At 49.0% G+C, this 20,787-nt stretch overlaps 1 protein-coding gene across 1 annotated transcript in view; it reads left to right on the top strand.

The window, feature by feature from the left end:
• The window catches only part of NBAS (NBAS subunit of NRZ tethering complex), a 159,866-nt gene extending 143,073 nt beyond the window's left edge, over positions 1-16,793 (top strand). Inside the window, exons 49-52 of the mRNA XM_081157251.1 lie at positions 3,228-3,367; positions 6,711-6,855; positions 8,954-9,082; positions 16,365-16,793. Of these exons, the coding sequence (XP_081013377.1) occupies positions 3,228-3,367; positions 6,711-6,855; positions 8,954-9,082; positions 16,365-16,640 (690 nt within the window). The 3' untranslated portion in view covers positions 16,641-16,793. The remainder of the gene's footprint in view (positions 1-3,227; positions 3,368-6,710; positions 6,856-8,953; positions 9,083-16,364) is intronic.
• Positions 16,794-20,787: the final 3,994 nt, after the last annotated feature.

Genomic DNA, 20,787 nt, shown 5'->3' with positions numbered 1-20,787 from the left:
AGTAGTGGCCCCACAAGTGAGTGTGTTGCTGGGAAACCAGCCAGGTCCTGCAAAATTAAACACCCAGTCTGTGGGGCCTTATTCTCAGAGAGACAGCAATTTCTAGTTTTCTAATGATTAGTTAACAGAATTAAAAATTCAGAGGCCCTCATTTTCAGCAGCTGGAGAGGCCTTCATTCCTAGTCCAGAAATGTGCCCAGCTTGGGGAGGCGGGGGGAGGGGAGACGGGGAACCGATAGTGGAGGGGTGGGATGGGTGTAGTGTGCTAATCCCCTGGGCACTTCCATTAAAATTAAGAAGAAGAGTTTCCGGCATTACTGTTCTTTTTCAGCCTTGCTCTGAGGTCCTAGTCTATGTAAGACAAGAAAGAGAAAGAGGGGCTATGACATTTAAAAATTCTTGTTATTTGAAGATTATCTAATTCTAATTTTTAGAAAACCCAAGAAAAATATTGAAAATGACTAGAATTAATAAATAGAATTTATCATAAGGGCTAAAATAAATTATAAGTGAATACATATAATAATATATGTGAAAATAACTCATGAGTTGCTGGTACAGGGTCTTAGTAAATGTGATTGTGTAAGTACTATAATTTTGACATTTGTATTTTGAAAATGGGGAGCGATGCTCTGAGAAGTCAGTAATAATTGAAACAATTAGTGCGCATTAAGAGAAAATGTTTCCTGACAAAGGCATACTCTTAAAAAGTCTGTGTATACATTAGAAATGCGTTATACAAGGAAACTTATTACCAAACATTTTTAAAGTGGAAACTATTATTTGCACACTAATATGAAAACAAACATGTGAAGGTTTAATTTATAGTTTCTTTCCTCTTTTCTTCTCCTGTGACAGTTAATGTCCTTACAGTTTTCAGGCCGTTACACTTTCTGAAAAGAAAGACACTGAAATGATACTGAAACATGAATCACTTTCTCCTACTCTCCCTTTTTGTGTCTGTAGCAGATACCCCGTTATACTTCGCCTGTCATGTGAAGGAGAAACTTACTCTCCTTAATTACCCTGCAGCTAATTACAGACACTGGCATATCGGCACTGCCAGGAGCACTGGAGACATAGCAGTCGATGGTTTTTAAGTATTTGTTACACACACAGTGTTTTCTACAAGCAAACTCTGTGGAGACTTAGACTGTAGCTCAGACAAGAGCAGTGTTTCCCAGCCCTGTCCCGGCTGTGGACCCGGGGGGACCTCAGACCTCAGGCTTCAGGGATTTGGGGCTCGTTTCTCAGATGCGGGAGATGAGGCTTGGAGAGGGGCTTCATTGGAAGCGCAGGGCTGAACGAGGGAGGCGCCCACGGGCGCGCACCCCTGGGCCTTCCAGCCACTTCCTTCCTCGTGGCGTCTTCTTTCTAAACCTACGTCTATTTCTAATGAAAAAAGAACAGCCAGAAACCTAGGGCAACTCCGAATATTGGCATCGTTCTGTGCTGAAGTATTTTCTGAACAATAACTTAGTCCATTCGCTCGTTTGTCCACTCAGTAGTTCCTTCACTCTGTAAGTACTTGCTATGTGTTACTCTATCAAGATTATTTTAAGTAGTGGGGCTAACCAGTGAACAAATAACAGTCTCTGTTTTTAAGGAGCTCCCGTTCTAATGGAGGAAGAAAGGCAGTGAACAAATAAATATCTAACACGTCACACACTTGTAAATGCCAAGAGGGGGCGGGAGGCCGGTAAGGTGGGGAGCGCTGCTTCAGGTGGCGCAGTCCGGCACTGTGTTCTCTGATGAGGTAGTGTTGCAGAAATTTGAAGGGAATGGGGATGAGCCTTACAGATATCTGGGGAAAGGGTGCGGAGCAGAGGGAGCAGATCCAATCCCTGGGGCAGGTGTGTGATGAATGCGGAGCATCTAGGGGCCCCGAGGCTGGAGGCGGTGGCAGGTGGTGAGGTCTGGTAACAGCAGATGGATTGCTTGAGTTTGAGAGTTTTTAAAAAACATTTCTTTATAAATAAGTAAGAAACTTGCAAAAGTCCCAGCTAGACCACCAATTCAAATAATTCAAATTATTCAGCGTACTGGGTCCTCTCGATTCAGAACATCCTGACCTGGTTGTAATTAGATTCTGAACCTGCCCCCTGTTGGCCATGTTACTGGGACAGATAAGCCTGTTTTCTCATCTGTACAGCGAGGTGAACATACCTGTGCTGTTCTCCACACACAACTCCTGGGAGGGTCCACTGACTTGCTGGACTATAAAACTATTTCAAAGCTGACCAGATGCTTTGCGTTGTTATTCCATGGGGATGGCGTGAGGCTTTGGGGCAGGTCTCGAAGGGTTTAGCTGGCTGCTGTGTGAGCAGGACTCCCATAGCACCACCAGCTTCTGTGAAAAGGCAGAATTCGTGGTACAGCTTTTTCAGAGCCAGAGTGACCATTCAATTAGATGTTTTGGAAACATGCATTAATATATGTCATTGCCCAGTTACAGACAACCTGTGTTAAGAGAGGCTGGGAACAAGACAACCAGCACTGGCCTCCTTTTACCTTGAAAACTGCCGTTATCTTGAACTAGCAAACATTTTCGTCCACAGAGCTGTTGGGAAGTGATTTGTTTTAGGACGTCCGCAGTGTGAAAAAAAAGTCACCCAGTTCTTTAGTGAGGGAAACATGAGCGTTCTTTATCTGCTGAGACTTCTCTTACGTTAGGAATGAAGATGGGAATGAAGGGTGTTTTACTTTATTTTGGTTTATAGCAAAAATATCCCGTGACAAATGCACTTTAGTAAAATCTTTAATTTCAAATTGGAAAAATTTTCTGGACAACATGAACACTTAGCAGAAATAATGCTAAAATGAAAACTAGAAATGCACGTAGGATAATTTAAAGTGAAAACAGGCTAATTTTGGGTATGGTGAACTCTTTTTTCATGTTACACAATTCAGTATTTTAACATAACATACATTGGATGCCTATAAGCCAGTTCTTTGGAAGTCTACTTGTTTGAATTTATTTTGGTCAAGAATGTTAAGACCCATCCTGTGATTTTCTCTAAGCAGTTTTTAAGTAAAAGGTTTGAAACGGGGAAGGTGCAGAGCTCTTGAAGGCTTTTTTTGGGGAAGGGGGTGTTCTTGGTTCTTTCCTCAACATCTTGTATAAATGTTCAAACGAGCACTTGGTCAGAATCATGGAATTTGAATTTGTCTGTAAACCAGTCCATCAGCCTTCGCCACCAGTTTCAAGTGTGTGCTTCGACTTCCAGGTGGCCGTGACCGACGTTGAAAGCGAAGAGAACCGCTACGCGCTCTTCTCGGAGCTCCTGGAGTCCAGCCACCAGGAGGCTGAGTTTCAGCACTTGGTTTTGCTCTTGCAAGCGTGGCCACCCATGAGTCATGAGCATGTGTAAGTAGTCACAGAAATTAGACTCCACTGGTTGCTTTAGATTTAAAAATTCTACCTTCAAAAGAGCCAACGAAAGAAATAGGTAAAATTCGCCTTGCCCCTAAACCCACATATTTTGCTCAAAAATATCAGATGATGCTTGACAATCACACCTGATTTATGGTGTCAGCAAAATAATTCTGTTCAAGTTTTGTTTTTTTTTAAACCAGGAAATCTTTTGACTCTCTTTTAACGTGGCCCATGATGCTAACTTGAGAACCCATATGGAATAAGTTGATAATTCCCGTTTATTGAGATCACACAGTGTATGTGCAGTTCACATATATAATCTGCTCACACAGCAGCCCCACACAGGAAGGTGATGGTATCTCATTTTTAGATGAGGAAATTGAAGCTCAGAAGTGATGTAACTTCAGGCATCGCATGGCTAATGTGCGGGGAAGAAGAGCTGTAACCAGCCACTGGCTTCCTTCCCAGCCTTCGTGGTCCCCAGCACTTCCTGTTGAGCTTGCAGCTGCCACTCATGGCTGCATGGAGTGGCCATCCCACCCATGCCAGCAGCCCCGGGTTCCTGTGGACAACATGCACATATGCTGCGTGTCATGAACTGCTGCTCCATGTTGGCAAAAAACAGAGCACATGGGCTTGTTCCAGATTCCTGCCTCTACTAGGACTCACCGTGTGCTTCCCACGCTCACGGGTACTCACGCACCCTAGGCCCTGCACATCTGCACACCACAGAAATCAAGCAGGAGGTCTTCCTGAGAAATCACTCTGCACGGTTAGGACCAAGCAGCTAAAAAACACCTGGAAAAGGCTCTTTACCTTAACCCCAGGATAGGACTGTTAGGAATTTCTGAAGAGTGGTTTGTTTTTATTTTTTTCCAGTTACGGTTTACATTCAGTATTATTTTGTATTAGTTTCAGGTGTTCAGCATAGTGGTTAGACAATCATGTAATTTACACAGTGGTCTCCCCGTTATTTCCAGTACCCACCTGGCCCCGTACATAGTTGTTACAGAATTATTGACTATATTCCCTGTGCTGTAATCACATCCCTGTGGAAAACAGCCTTTCCCAGATCTCTGTCATTTGCGAGAGAGATGACGTGCTGATGTGGAGCTTTAAGACTAGGTTCTTGGCTTCGCTACGGTATAGGTTCTCCCACCCTGAAACCTCCCGTCTTCCCTGTGACCTTGTGTTAGAACAGCGTTTCCACGCGGTTCCCAGCTGTCTCGGAGGAGCTGCCTTAGGACCCTGGGGTGCTTGTTAGAAACTGGGGCCCATACCTGGCTTGCTGAGTCCCAGCCTCGCTACTGGGGCCAGGACTCAGTTTCTGAGCAGGTCCTAGGTGGTGGTGATGTGAAGCTGGCGTGGGACCCACTAGCCAGACTGTCACCCACTCTTCACTGTTTCAGAAAATCATTACTGAGTGTAGATTTCTTCATGCCCTCGAAACGGGTCTCAGGCAAGAGAATCTACTCAGTTCAGAGTGTGACACCTTTGGTAGGTGAGACGTGGTGTCGCAGGTCCTCTTGCTTCAGAGCAGTGACCATTTCAGATCCCTCGCTCACCCTCAGATGCAAAGTCAGCTGCACTTGAACACTTAATGTATTTGTAGACAAAAGATCTTAATTTTTAAAGGTGTCTTTTCTGTAGTGGCATATGAAACAACATTTGTAAATTGCTGACCTGTGTTCCACACCCTCCATTACACGGTCATTATCAGAACAAAGCATTGCCCACCTGCTCACCGCTCCTCCCAGCCAGGTGTCCCCAGCACAGGCAGGGTCTGCTCTTCCTCTCGGGCTCACGTTGCTGTTTTACCACAGGAGAGCACATGATGATGGGATGCTTTAAACACAGGTTCCCAAAGTACTTTCGAGCACTTTTATTCCAGACAATCCAGTGTGTGACCTCGGCACTTGCAACATACCCAAAACAAAGGAAGGGGGTTGGGGGAGAGAGGGACAGGAGAGGAGGAAGGGAGGGAGAGTGACAGTGATTGACGCTGCCAGTCAACGCAATCAAGGTAAAAACTCAGAGATTTGCTCCCTCCGATCCATATGACTGCCGATTTAATAATGCCAGCTTTAGATTTTTAGTTCTAGTCTCCTGCAGGAGAGTGCATGGGAAGTGTAGTAGATTCCTGCTTATAGGAAGCCCACAGCTTCTGTCCAAGGTGTCATGCTGGCTGGTGACAAGTGCATCTTGGTCATTGTTGTCGAAGTCACCTTGCCCCGTGGGACGTGCTCTCTGCAGTGAGACAGCGGATTAGGAAAGCCCAGGGCACAGGGCTCAGACTTTGAGAGAGGAAAGCAGAGGCCTTGTCTGTGAGAGTCAACAGACTCCTGGTCAGCCAGATGCTCCTGAGCTTTGCTTGTCCTGTGACATGAGCAGCCTCCCTGTCCTCACAGAGCCTGAGTTTGGGCTGAGATGCAGAGGCAAGTGTTGTGAGTCTCCTTTCTCAGGGGCAAGGAGTAAAATTCAGGGAGAAAGGACCACCTTTAGGTGTTCAGTGTCTAAGACCTGGAGCTGTGCTTTACTTACAATGTTATTTCCAAATATGAATGTACCTTTAGCTTGTCATCTGAGATGTAAATCATGGTGTGTTTATGAAATATGGGTGGTGGCGGCCAGAGAAGGGGAACGGAAGGCAAGCTTTGTATGTGTTTATGTCTTAGTAACAAGAGAACTATGTGAAGCTCAGTGGGATCTCCCTACTGCTTGTGTGGCTTTCCCAGTCTTTGCCCCCCCCCCCCGCTGACCTCTGCTGTGCCCGCCCTCCTGTCACTAATCCTGCCCCAACCCCATAGTCATAGTCCTAATCGCATGATTAAGAAAGGCCAGTATTGGGTAGTAAGTAGTAAGATGGGCCTGCTATGAAGAGCAACACTTCACAATCACAACCATCATTCATTAACAAAGCCACCCTGCAGGGCAGACACTAAATTGCCTTTTCACCATGAGGTATACTGAGGCCCAGAAAGGTTGGGTGGCTTCCCCAGAACCATCCAGCCAGGCTCAGTGTCTACGTGACTTCTCTGAGTCCACCAAGTAGAAAGTCAGGGAGCCAGCAGTGAACCCAGTGCCTGGGGCTTTGGGCAGCCTGTGCCCTTCAGCGCCTGCCCATGGCGCCTGCTGGGTGCTGGCTGATTCCACAGTGAGCTCCTCCTCCAAGAGATGCTCTCGCATCTGCAGGAGGGCCCTAAAGGATCACATCCTCTGCATCATGAATGCAATTTGTCAAAAGCATTCTGCTTGGAAATTTTCTATTTGAAAATTTCTTACCACAATTGACGCAGCCTTCATCCTTTCCAGTGCCTGTGTTTCTCTTCCCTAGAACCAGCGTGACTAGTAACCCTTGGGTGAGACTGGCCACGGTGATGCTCAGCAGGTGTACGATGGAGAACAGGGAAGCCCTGGGAAGTGAAGTTCTGAAAATCTGTCGCGCTCTGTACAACACCACGCAGATGCTCCCTGCCCAGGTGAGGCGCTCTCCCATGGGACCCTTTCTCTTCTCCAGACTCTGCATTATAAGCAGTATCAGCAACTGTATGTGAGGGACATTTGGTAGGTAGAGGGCCACGATTTGTACAGATCGATGAAGACGAATGGTGCGGAAAGGCTGCTTTGAGGGGCTGTCCTCTCTGCTCAAGCCCTGACGCAGAGTCCCTTTTACAGCCCAGTGTAGAACCTAGTTTCCGGGTCCTTTGGATACCCCTTCGTGTCTCACTCAGGTTTACCTTCCAAGAGTCATGGCAGCTCTGTCTGAGCTGAGCATCCTCCGGGCAGGTCACCCGCTGCTCTGATTTTCATTTGCTTTTTGACGTAATGAGACTGCCTAACCTCAGTATTTATTCTCTGTAAATACACTAAAACGCGCAGCCTCCTCCATTCTGAGCTCAGTTTTCTCTCTGATCCCATGATCTGACTGTCAGAGGTGCTTGTTTCACATATCGATGTATGTATATTTGTACCTTCAAAAATGAGCACCCATTAACTACAGCTCCCTGCACAGGTCTGACCTCAGTGATAGAGCTCGAGCAGTTTACATATCTTCAGTGAACATTTGGTTAGTGGCACTAAGTTGATTAATTGGTTTTTGAGTTTCTACCACATAAACTTGAAAATAAAATTGTAAATAGGGTTGTCTGAATCTTCACTGTAATCAGTCTTGGAAAATAATCTCATTCTGAATGCACGTTTAATGAATCGTTTCCTGAGTGAGGGACTGGCTAAGTGTTTTTTGATTGAACTTTAAAGTATTTTATTTATTTAAAGAAGCCTTTCAACCACCAGAATGACAGAAATCCTTCTATAAAATATTTAAAGCTCCAATACTGAAGGTAACTTCCCTTTACTCCACTGGTGTGCGATTTGCTGGTTTTAGCTCCTTACTTACCTGGGACCCGCTCTGCTGCAGTGAGCACCTGGAGGGTGGGGCCCACGGCCGTGTCACCTCTGTTTCACCCAGGCAGGATTACACACAGTTTATTACCCACCTGGGCAGGTGAGATGTAAGTAACATGGGGTTTTAGTAAAAGGAGTTAGAAGTTAAATGAGAAGTTAAATAGCTGTAATAGTTTAGCTCCCTAATACGGTTCTCTAGCCGGGTTGAGCTACTTTAACAGATAGAGCAAGACAGTAAGCGTATCTGCAGTGGTCCGTTGGACCTCAGCACCGCCGGGTCGTGACTCCTCAGTGTCGTAAGGTGGTCAGAGCAGACAGGATGGGGCCTATATGCTTTTGTTGTGGAGGATTATCATTTGTTAGCATCTGTAAAAGCCTACTCTCTGACGACAGCGCAGCCAGCATGGCAGTTCAAACACATCTGTGGAGATTCGAGTACATTTTGATTTTTCTGGACCACAGATGGTTTTCATGAAGATGAAATATCTTAAGTATCAAGTATGCAGTTCGCCTTGACATTAGGATTATAAACAGATTTTTAAACACTTCCTGATTTCCTTTGTTGCCGTATATGATACTAGATATTGATAATATTAACAATGGACAGTGGTTTTTACTGTTTGTTAAGCATCCGGTACATGCTGAGCATTGTATGTTGTTATTAACACCTATTCTCACACACACAAAACCACTGCAAAGTAGATATAATTACCTCCATTGTACTTATGAGGAAACAAGGGCTCTGAGAATTCAGGAAAGTGAACGACAGCCCTGCATCCATCTGGCGGGATACTATGCAGCCATTAAAAGGAATGTTATAGAAGAAAACCTGAGAGCTTAGAACGATGTTTACAAAATACTGTGAGTGAATGAGGCAGGTCCCAAACACTGGGTCAGTGTGGTCCTGTGTGCCCTAGACACACACACACGCACACGCTCTCACACGCACACACACACTCTCACATGCACACGCTCTCACACGCACACACACACTCTCACACGCACGCTCTCACACGCACACACACACTCTCACACGCACACACACTCTCACACGCACATGCTCTCACACGCACACACACGCTCTCACACGCACACACACACGCACATGCTCACAGAAGATGGTGTGGGAGGCACAGCCGGGGCTGCACTCACCCGGCTGCGCTGTGCCTGCAGTGTGTGGAGGAGCTGTGCGCGCTGCTGCGGAGCCAGGCCCTGCTGCTGCCGGCCCTGAAGCTTCTCCTCGAGAGCCCGGACGAGCGTCTGCACGAGGTGGCCCTGGAGCAGGTTGCCACCGTCACCAAGGTACTCCTGGTGGGCTTGACTCTTTCTTATGTTTCCAAGACATGTTAGTACTGTCAATTCTCGTCGGTAATGACCGTGATTTATCCATGATTGTTTTAGCTACAGTATTCTCAGACCACAACTGTTATTTCTGTTTTGTCTAAGAAGCAGGTATTTGTGTATTTCACAAACATTTACTGAACTCCCCTGGTTTGCAAGCATTTACGAAACCAGACTCTGCGTTTAGGTGCAGAGACTGTGAATCCAAATAGTGAAGCCGTTTCTCTAGAGAAGTGGTGTTTTGGGTCCTTTAGGGAAATGTCAGAGCAGCCGGGACTGTGGGGACCTGTCCCGGGCACTGGAATTCGGGTTGAAGGAGCTCCTGGCCTCAGGCTGTTTGGTGTGTCTGGGTGTGTGTGTGTGGTTCTCTCCTAATTAACGTGAGAGAGAGGCTGGGGGTCATGTTTACTGGCACCATCTGACTCCCAAGCCCTGGTGTCCTCTGGCAACCTGAGCTGAGAATGATGCACTGGAGTGAGGGCCTGTGGCCTCCCTAAGGCCGGGTTATCTGGTTACTGTGATTAAGGAAGAGCCTTATATCTCCCTTTTTAAATTTTACGCTTTAGACTTAGATGGCTCAGGGTTGTGTTTTAATGAATTCGTGTTGTCTGATTCTTACTGAAACCCTTCTGTAGGGAGATTATTCTTTCATTTGAAGTATTTGCATGTGTATATCGTGTCTGTGTGAGTGTGTGCTTTTTTATTTTTTTAACAAAAAATGTAAGAGGGCCAGGGAGGGGAGGAGGGGCCTGGAGCAGAGGTACACGCGTGCTGCACCGGACAGTGAGGACTGATGAAAGTACAGTCACGCAGCGCTAACAGCCAGGATGGGCTGCGAGAAACGCGCAGGTAGTCATGTGGGAGTATCCGAGTGCACTGCACAAGCCTAGGTGGGCTAGCCCGCTGCACACCTGGACCCTGGTACAGCCTGCTGCTCGGCTACTGTCCTGGGCGCCGTGGGCACTTGTAACACAATGGTAAGTATTGTGTATGTCATCTTACCTAAACATACAGAACAGACCGTAAAAAGTGGTATAAAAGATAAAAAATCATGCACCTGGATCAGGCAGTTACTGTGGTGGAACTCGCAGGACTGGAAGCTGCTGTGGGTGAGCCGGGGGGTGAGTGGTGAGCGAGTGTGAAGTGAGGACCTCGCTGCACAGCACTGCAGACCTCACACACACTGTCCCCTTAGGCCACGCGGTGGATATAAAACAACACGAGATTAAACCCAGCACAGGAGGAAACGATAGTCAGGAGACGAGGTGAACACAAGATACATGAGGCTGCTGCCCACAAAACATAGCACCCTGTTCAACAGCGAACATTTTAACAATAAGCAGAAAGTACACCCTAAATGATGATGAAAGGTACAGTGTAAGGCAGCGATTGTCACCTCGTGGCACACAGAAGCTACTCACTAAAGTTCCGCAGCAAAGCGGTTGAAAATTGCTGGTACAGGAAATGCATGAACCAGTAGCATGGTCGTTTATCATCATTATCGAGAGTTACATACTGCACGTAATTGTAGGGCATCTATTGGCACAGCCTGGTGCCGTGTGCATCAGTGAGGAGTGGGCAGGAGGTTTGTAAAGATGAAATAAAATGCCATCCTAGATTTCCAGGAGTTATCTCACGGGGGGATTGACATATGACTTCAAGGAATTAAGCAGAGTAGGAAGGGTATACATACAAAGTGTGGAACTGACCAAACTCAGGGCCCCGAGATGGGAGATCTGGTTACGGTCATAGAGGTGCTTAGGCCTAGCTTCTCAAAGACTCTCTCCGCTGTTGGGTTGTGAGGCAGGTGATTTGTCCTAATTTTGGTTTCAGAAGAGGAATGCTATTAAATCCCATGCCAGGAGTGGAACCGAACACCATTCAAATAGACAATACAAAAAATTATCCACAGGCATTTTTCTCATTCCAAGTACACACTTGTGTTGCCCTTTTATTTTTCTGCCCTTATCATTGATATGTTTAATAACCTCATTAGGGATAGTATATGTCACAATGAGACAAATATCCTTCCCTAAAGTAAACAGTGAAATGATATTAAATAACCTCTGAAGTAACTGAAATGAGGTCCTGCATACATTATGCTGCTCAGCTTACCTCATTACCGTAATTACTCTCAACTTCGTGTAGATCCACCAAATCAAAGACTTCAGCTCAGAGAAGGTTCATTACCTATTGTTGAAACGGGAATTAAGCAGATAACATTTTAATGGCTCAGAAGACAGTAGTGCTTTGTACTTTAATAGATTTCTTTCCCAAGATCTGCAAAGTTTCATTTAGTCTCAAAAATCACTTGCACACAGAAATCACGATGGAGGTGACAAGCATTTACTCCTTTATAATATATAAACCCCTTTCTCTTCTCGAAAGTCTTTATTCCTGGTTGGTGTCACTGTGATAACTTCAGCCTTTCATTGAACGTGGACTCTATACCTAGCATTGTGCTAGGGGCTTAAAGAGCATAGAGTATCTCCACCCCTGGAGGTGGTCTGTATTTCAGACGTGGACACTGGAGCCCAGAGAGTGTCCCTAACGAGGTCACCCAGCAATTCAGCAAAGCAGCCAGCATGGGAAATTGGTCTCTACCCCAAGAGCCTGTCTTCTTTTCACAAGACCACCCTGCCTCTTGCTCTAATGCAAAGTTATGTGATCAGAGGAATTAAACCAGCGAATCCTCCTGGATGTGTGTCGTTATTTTGAGCATTTGACTGAGTCCAGAGATAACAGAATGTATTTTCTTCAGGCTCTGAAAGCACGGAGCAAGCTGACGTCAGGGCTGTGTGTTTTCACCCACTGTATCCAGAGTAGTTCCTGGTCGATTAAAAAGTCAGGTATTTTTCAGTGTCAGAAAATTATGTATATCTCAGATTCTCTGAGGAATTAAAACTTCTAAACTTTAAGCGAGAGAAAGAAGTGACAAGGGACAGATTCTTTCCTCATGATATAAAAAGTAGAACTTCCATATAAGAACAGGTAACCAAAACATCATCATGAAGCACAGACGGGAATGTTCACTGTGCCTGCAGCCAGGGTTCCCGTTCCGGGTAAATGGAGGGCATCACCTGGGAAGGAAAGACGTTACCCCCAGTCCATCAGCAAGGGCTCATTCGATCCCTCCCACAAGAGAAAATGAAAATTTTGGGAAGTATATGGAAAAGATTCATCTCAGGAAATAAATTCAGATAGAAGCATATTAGAGGTACCCTTACATAGACCCTATGTCAGCACAATGATTTTCTTTACAAAATACACCCAAAGCCGAGAAGTTCACAGTGAAACTGACGTCCTCCCGCGGTGACATCACCGCTGTGACCTGCACAGGGTGTCACCATGTGGCTGCACTTGCACTCGATCCACAGCCAAAACAGAGTTCAGATACCCCACGCCATGTATCGTCTGCTCGGGCCCCGTGCTGGAGCACCCACCCGGGCAACTTAAACAGCAGCTATTGATTTTCTCCCAGTTCTGGAGGCCGGAAGTCCAGGATCGAGGTGTCAGCGGGATTGGCATCTCCTGAGGCCTCTCTCCTTGGCTTGTTTGTAGGTGGCCGCCTTCTCCCTGGGTCCTCACATGGTTGCCTCTGGCCTTGTGTGCCCTCCTCTTATCTGGACACCAGTCATATTAGATTAGGATCACCCCAAATGACTCATTAAACAATCGCCTTTTTACAGGCCCATCTCCAAATAGAGTGACATTCTGAGGTATGGGGGTTAGGACATCAGTGTGTGAATTGGGGGGGGGGTATAATTCACCCCATAACACCCCAGTGATGCCTCTCTCTCCTTGATAAGTTATCCTAAGGTGGTAATTCAAATAAAGAACATATATGTATAAAAAACATTCATGTGTGGTATTTCAATAATATCAAACAACTAAAACCAGCTGAAGTATTTATAGCAGACGTTAAACCACTTGTTACATCCATTCAGTGACTATTTTGCAGCCTTTAAAAGTTTTAAGAATGAAAACTTTGTAAAAACATTTTAAAAATTCTTAACACATAAAGAGAAAGTAGAACACGAACATCTTCTGATTGTGGAAAACGTCTGTGCACGTGGATGACTACAGGGGGTAAAGAAGAGAGTAAATCCTGTGGAGATCCAGGTATAGACGACTTTCTAAAACGATTTTCATTTCTCGTTTTCTTTTTTTTCAAAAAGAAAGATAAAGTAGGTTAGAATGAGTAATGGGTAGTAAGACAGTACCAGGCTTTCGCATGAAGTAGAGGCAGATTTTTAATGTCTTGAGAATTTTAGCCAAAAACGAGGAATGAAGACAAGTTGAGGCTTAACAGATGAACCTGTCACCTCAGCAGTGTCGCGATGATAAAGTGTTGGGACGCCAGGTGCGCTGCGGTCCTGGGAGAGGGACTCGGCCTGTCCTCGGTGCTGCTGAGGCGGCCGCCAGGGTGTGGACAGCAGCCTGGCTCCCTGTGACCTTGGGTGACGCTGTCTTCTCTGACTCCCAGCCTCCTCCTCTTTAGACGCATGTGGTGGAATAGGCCTTTACTAAGGCCCTCTCTTCAGTTCTGTGTTCTTTCATTCTGTCCTTTGAACCAAATATGCACAGAATTACGGTCCGTGTAGCACTTTTCTTGCGCATGACAATTAGAAAGTATATTCTGCCATTCTGTGCATCTTGCAAAGAGCCAGGACCAGGCGGAAAGCCAGAGAGAGGAAATAAAGGCAGCCACTCCACCTTCTCAGCACTTGATTACGAGAAGCTCAACCAGACTCCCCCCAGCCTTTCCCTGGCCACAGCCCCAGCTCAGTGGAGGCCCTAACCTTGTTTTAGGGAGCCTCTGGGTGGGCCAGTGCCGAAGGGGAAACACCGGAGTTCACTCCCATGACCTAACCTCAGGCTTTCTCAGCCTGGAGAGTAGATAGAGCATTTGGAAGGTGCCACCTACCCTGTCCCTCTCTCTCCCACCCTGCAGGGATATGGATGGGCATGTCCCTTGAGAAACTGATTTAAGGATGTCATTGAACTGGAGAGACAAGTAGAAGAGGGGGTGAGAGGAGCAGTTGCCCCTGGTGGTGACGGAATCCCATCCCTGCCTTGAGCTGAAAAAATCCATCACTCCCTCTCTGGATTCTTTAAGGCCCCCGAAGGGAGGGCTTGAGAGTAAACAGAACGAATAATAAAGGTGTCTCAGCCCTGAAGACTTACTCAGGGCAACAGAGAAAATGTCTCTCTGCAGTGTCGGATTCTGAGCCTTTCTTCATGTGTTTTATGAAACATGCCTGCAGCACCCTGGCAGGCACTGTTTTCTCCCGCAGGGTTAGGCGCCGGGGTCTTGATTTTTAGGGGTGAACCGAAATAACTCGGGTGCCGTGCACACGTGCACTTGAGGCGGCAAGCACGATGAAGGAGGTCGGCTTTGGAGCGTCTCTTTCATTCATGGATTCGTTCCACAAACCTTGCTGAGCACTCAGCACGTGGTCCACGGGATCCCAGGCATGGGGGGTGCAGGTGTGAACGAAGGGATGGGATCTCTGCTCTGGAGGGGCCCATATTCTAGAGGGGGAGACAGTAAACAAGCAGACCAGCCAGATGCAGGGGCTTGTTCCGGCGCACCACGCAGTAGCCGTGACATTCGACCTGTGACTTTGTCCCCACTGAGCCTGTTTCTTCATCTCTGAAATGAGAGTGTAACTGCCTCAGTGGGGTCTTTAAGGCTTCAAGGGAAAGTGCCGTCCGCACTGGGCGTAGACACAGTGGGATGAGGGCAGCACCTCGAGGGTTAAGATTCCTGTTTCCTACGGGGAGGGAAGGAAGAGGGGACAGAGGACCAGCAGGACTCGAAAGCCACCCTGTGGCGAGGCTTGAAGGCTCCTTGTTCCTTTCAGCGGGAAACTGGTCTTTCATACCAGTTGATCTTCCAAGCACCCAGCCTCCAAAATGAAAACAGATGAGCCAGCGAGACACACTCAGCTGAGGTCTCCTGGGGGGGGTGAGCCTCGTGCATGGCTTGATGAGATGAAAGGCACAGAAGGGACCCCCGGGGTTTGCAGGGGCTCTTCAGTGCTGGGTCCCCCTCGGCTCGGATTCTTTGCAGAGACTGCGACCTTGCGAGCTGTGCAGTTTACAAAAATGTAGCCCGCCGGCCTTTTTACAGAGGTGGCGGAAAGGGTGCGGACGGGAGCAGTGATAAAGCCTCTGCGCGGGCAGCTCCCGCCCGGGGAGGCAGACACGGGCCTGGAACGCACAGGAAGAGGCAGGCACGTGGGGCCCTGGGGGGGGGAGCGGCGGAGGCAGCTTGGTCCGGAGATTTAGAGAAAATGTCGCCACGAAGATGTCACTGGAGCTGACATTTCTGTTGGGTTTTGAGGGATCACTAGGTCTGGGAAGACAGGCGCTGTCTCAGTGGGCAGTGACTCTTACTCTCAGAACGTCTCTTGTTCTGATGCTTTATCCAGCAGACCCAGCTGACCTCCACGCCTCGGGAACCTTCCTGCTTGTCACAGAGAGCACCTGTGCACAGTGTCATACAGCTGCTCCACACGTCGGCTCATTGGCTTTGAAATGCCACTTTATGTCCGAGGTTCCTGCAGCCAAAGTTACTAAAGTGCACGGTGACATTAGGAGGAGCCTGTCACGAGGCTCTGTTATGACACCACGGTGTCACTGAGCTCTGAGTTTCCATGTGCGATTAGTATTGACCTGATTCCTTGTAACATTATGGACAATTAATAGAGAACAGAAAAACATAAGCTAAGTGTCAGAGTCATGGAAAAGCATTCATAGACTAAGAAGACAGGACTGAGGACAGCACAGAGCACACGAGATGAAGGAGCACGCAAAACATTTTAAAAAGGAAGTTTGGTGCTAAGCTTTCTAGAGCCTTCAGTTTTCACACCTCCTGACTTCATCTTATTTATGTCAGTGGGGTTCACTGGTGTATTTTCTCAGTGGAGGAGAGAAAGGTTTTCTTGTTCTGAAATGAACTATTTTCCTGTGGACCTACACGTGTGCAGGTCCTGGCACTCAGTATGGGGGAGCAGCCGCAGTGGTTCATGGGGGTTGTGGTCATGCTGTCCTCCCCATGGCTGTGGTCTCCGAGATGCTCATGCCCCACAGGTGCTTTTGGGAGCAGGACTGATCACCTGGGGAGAGGTGTTTAGAAGGACAGTGGGTGCGAGCGAACCAGCGCCGAGGGTGATGAGCCTCCTGGTGAGAGGTCAGCAGCGCCAGCCTCACGTCTTGCCTGTCTTATTTCTTGAAGGTGAATGACTCCAACTGTGACCAAGAACTTCTTTCCCTGCTCCTGGACGCCAGGCTGCTGGTGAAGTGCATCTCCTCTCCCTTCTACCCGCATCTCATTGCACACCTCTTGGCCAGCCCCCAGCCCGGGCGCTGGGACGCGGAGGAGCTGGCCAGACACCTGCGGGAGGCCGGCCACGAAGCGGAAGCTGGGTCGCTCCTCCTGGCGGCGAGGGGGACACATCGGGCCTTGAGGACTTTCAGCACCGCCCTGGGCGCCAGCCAGCACTGGGTGTGAGTGGGCTCGCCCAGGCCCAGCCTCCGGTTCCTTCCTCCCTGGTGGACAAGAAGAGCATCAGAGCCCAATGCTGTTGCTAGAGACAACACATGGGCCTGTTGAGTGTGCTTAGTGGTCCAAGTTGAAATAAAGATGAACACTGATGACAAGCAGGCTGCCGTGTTTACACACGTTATTACTGACTAGGAGATCCAGCTCTTCCTCCAGTGTTTATTACTGACTGGGAGGTCAGCTCCCCCTCCAGTGTTCATTGCTGGCTGGGAGATCAGCTCCCCCTCCAGTGTCATTGCTGACTAGGAGATCAGCTCCTTCTCCAGTGTTCATTGCTGACTGGGAGATCAGCTCCTTCTCCAGTGTCATTGCTGACTGGGAGGTCAGCTCCTCCTCCAGTGTCATTGCTGGCTGGGAGATCAGCTCCTTCTCCAGTGTCATTGCTGACTGGGAGGTCAGCTCCTCCTCCAGTGTCATTGCTGGCTGGGAGATCAGCTCCTTCTCCAGTGTCATTGCTGACTGGGAGGTCAGCTCCCCCTCCAGTGTTCATTGCTGGCTGGGAGATCAGCTCCCCCTCCAGTGTCATTGCTGACTAGGAGATCAGCTCCTTCTCCAGTGTTCATTGCTGGCTGGGAGATGAGCTCCTTCTCCAGTGTTCATTGCTGGCTGGGAGATCAGCTCCTCCTCCAGTGTTTATTGCTGACTGGGAGATGAGCTCCTTCTCCAGTGTTTATTGCTGACTGGGAGGTCAGCTCCCCCTCCAGTGTTCATTGCTGACTGGGAGGTCAGCTCCTCCTCCAGTGTCATTGCTGGCTGGGAGATCAGCTCCTTCTCCAGTGTCATTGCTGACTGGGAGGTCAGCTCTTCCTCCAGTGTTCATTGCTGACTGGGAGATCAGCTCCCCCTCCAGTGTTCATTGCTGGCTGGGAGATCAGCTCCCCCTCCAGTGTCATTGCTGACTAGGAGATCAGCTCCTTCTCCAGTGTTCATTGCTGGCTGGGAGATGAGCTCCTTCTCCAGTGTTCATTGCTGGCTGGGAGATCAGCTCCTCCTCCAGTGTTTATTGCTGACTGGGAGATGAGCTCCTTCTCCAGTGTTTATTGCTGACTGGGAGGTCAGCTCCCCCTCCAGTGTTCATTGCTGGCTGGGAGATCAGCTCCCCCTCCAGTGTTCATTGCTGACTGGGAGATCAGCTCCTTCTCCAGTGTTCATTGCTGGCTGGGAGATCAGCTCCTTCTCCAGTGTTCATTGCTGGCTGGGAGGTCAGCTCCCCCTCCAGTGTCATTGCTGGCTGGGAGATCAGCTCCCCCTCCAGTGTCATTGCTGACTGGGAGATCAGCTCCTTCTCCAGTGTTCATTGCTGGCTGGGAGGTCAGCTCCCCCTCCAGTGTTCATTGCTGGCTGGGAGATCAGCTCCCCCTCCAGTGTCATTGCTGACTAGGAGATCAGCTCCTTCTCCAATGTTCATTGCTGGCTGGGAGATCAGCTCCTCCTCCAGTGTTTATTGCTGGCTGGGAGATGAGCTCCTTCTCCAGTGTTTATTGCTGACTGGGAGATCAGCTCCTCTTCCAGTGTGTATTGCTGACTGGGAGATGAGCTCCCCCTCCAGTGTCATTGCTGACTAGGAGATCAGCTCTTCCTCCAGTGTTCATTGCTGACTGGGAGGTCAGCTCCTCCTCCAGTGTTCATTGCTGACTAGGAGATCAGCTCCTCCTCCAGTATCATTGCTGACTGGGAGATCAGCTCCTCCTCCAGTGTCATTGCTGACTGGGAGATCAGCTCCCCCTCCAGTGTTTATTGCTGACTGGGAGATCAGCTCCCCCTCCAGTGTTCATTGCTGACTGGGAGATCAGCTCCCCCTCCAGTGTCATTGCTGACTGGGAGATCAGCTCCCCCTCCAGTGTTCATTGCTGACTGGGAGATCAGCTCCCCCTCCAGTGTTCATTGCTGACTGGGAGATCAGCTCCTCCTCCAGTATCATTGCTGACTGGGAGATCAGCTCCCCCTCCAGTGTTTATTGCTGACTAGGAGATCAGCTCCCCCTCCAGTGTTCATTGCTGACTGGGAGATCAGCTCCCCCTCCAGTGTTCATTGCTGACTGGGAGATCAGCTCCTCCTCCAGTATCATTGCTGACTGGGAGATCAGCTCCCCCTCCAGTGTTTATTGCTGACTAGGAGATCAGCTCCCCCTCCAGTGTTCATTGCTGACTGGGAGATCAGCTCCCCCTCCAGTGTTCATTGCTGACTGGGAGATCAGCTCCTCCTCCAGTGTTCATTGCTGACTGGGAGGTCAGCTGCTCCTCCAGTGTCATTGCTGACTGGGAGATGAGCTCCCCCTCCAGTGTCATTGCTGACTAGGAGATCAGCTGCTCCTCCAGTGTTCATTGCTGACTGGGAGGTCAGCTCCTCCTCCAGTGTTCATTGCTGACTGGGAGATGAGCTCCCCCTCCAGTGTTCATTGCTGACTGGGAGATCAGCTCCTCCTCCAGTGTCATTGCTGACTGGGAGATGAGCTCCCCCTCCAGTGTCATTGCTGACTAGGAGATCAGCTGCTCCTCCAGTGTTCATTGCTGACTGGGAGGTCAGCTCCTCCTCCAGTGTTCATTGCTGACTGGGAGATGAGCTCCCCCTCCAGTGTTCATTGCTGACTGGGAGGTCAGCTCCTCCTCCAGTGTTCATTGCTGACTGGGAGATCAGCTCCTCCTCCAGTGTCATTGCTGACTGGGAGATGAGCTCCCCCTCCAGTGTTCATTGCTGACTGGGAGATCAGCTCCCCCTCCAGTGTTCATTGCTGACTGGGAGATCAGCTGCTCCTCCAGTGTTCATTGCTGACTGGGAGATCAGCTCCCCCTCCAGTGTCATTGCTGACTGGGAGATCAGCTCCCCCTCCAGTGTGTATTGCTGACTGGGAGATCAGCTGCTCCTCCAGTGTTCATTGCTGACTGGGAGATCAGCTCCTCCTCCAGTGTCATTGCTGACTGGGAGATCAGCTCCCCCTCCAGTGTTCATTGCTGACTGGGAGATCAGCTCCTCCTCCAGTGTTCATTGCTGACTGGGAGATCAGCTCCCCCTCCAGTGTTCATTGCTGACTGGGAGATCAGCTCCTCCTCCAGTATCATTGCTGACTGGGAGATGAGCTCCCCCTCCAGTGTTCATTGCTGACTGGGAGATCAGCTCCCCCTCCAGTGTTCATTGCTGACTGGGAGATCAGCTGCTCCTCCAGTGTTCATTGCTGACTGGGAGATCAGCTCCCCCTCCAGTGTCATTGCTGACTGGGAGATCAGCTCCCCCTCCAGTGTCATTGCTGACTGGGAGATGAGCTCCCCCTCCAGTGTTCATTGCTGACTGGGAGGTCAGCTCCTCCTCCAGTGTTCATTGCTGACTGGGAGATCAGCTCCTCCTCCAGTGTCATTGCTGACTGGGAGATGAGCTCCCCCTCCAGTGTTCATTGCTGACTGGGAGGTCAGCTCCTCCTCCAGTGTTCATTGCTGACTGGGAGATCAGCTCCTCCTCCAGTGTCATTGCTGACTGGGAGATGAGCTCCCCCTCCAGTGTCATTGCTGACTGGGAGATGAGCTCCCCCTCCAGTGTTCATTGCTGACTGGGAGATCAGCTCCCCCTCCAGTGTTCATTGCTGACTGGGAGATCAGCTGCTCCTCCAGTGTTCATTGCTGACTGGGAGATCAGCTCCCCCTCCAGTGTCATTGCTGACTGGGAGATCAGCTCCCCCTCCAGTGTGTATTGCTGACTGGGAGATCAGCTGCTCCTCCAGTGTTCATTGCTGACTGGGAGATCAGCTCCTCCTCCAGTGTTCATTGCTGACTAGGAGATCAGCTCCTTCTCCAGTATCATTGCTGACTGGGAGGTCAGCTCCTCCTCCAGTGTCATTGCTGACTGGGAGATCAGCTCCCCCTCCAGTGTTCATTGCTGACTGGGAGATCAGCTCCTCCTCCAGTGTTCATTGCTGACTAGGAGATCAGCTCCCCCTCCAGTGTTCATTGCTGACTGGGAGGTCAGCTCCTCCTCCAGTGTCATTGCTGACTAGGAGATCAGCTCCCCCTCCAGTGTTCATTGCTGACTGGGAGGTCAGCTGCTCCTCCAGTGTTCATTGCTGACTGGGAGATCAGCTCCCCCTCCAGTGTTCATTGCTGACTGG

Source organism: Miniopterus schreibersii (assembly GCF_964146895.1).
Source record: "Miniopterus schreibersii genome assembly, chromosome: 13".
NCBI classification, from domain to species: Eukaryota; Metazoa; Chordata; class Mammalia; order Chiroptera; family Miniopteridae; genus Miniopterus; species Miniopterus schreibersii.
Note: the sequence above shows the minus strand (reverse complement) of the source record. Positions and strands in the feature narration are given on the sequence as shown.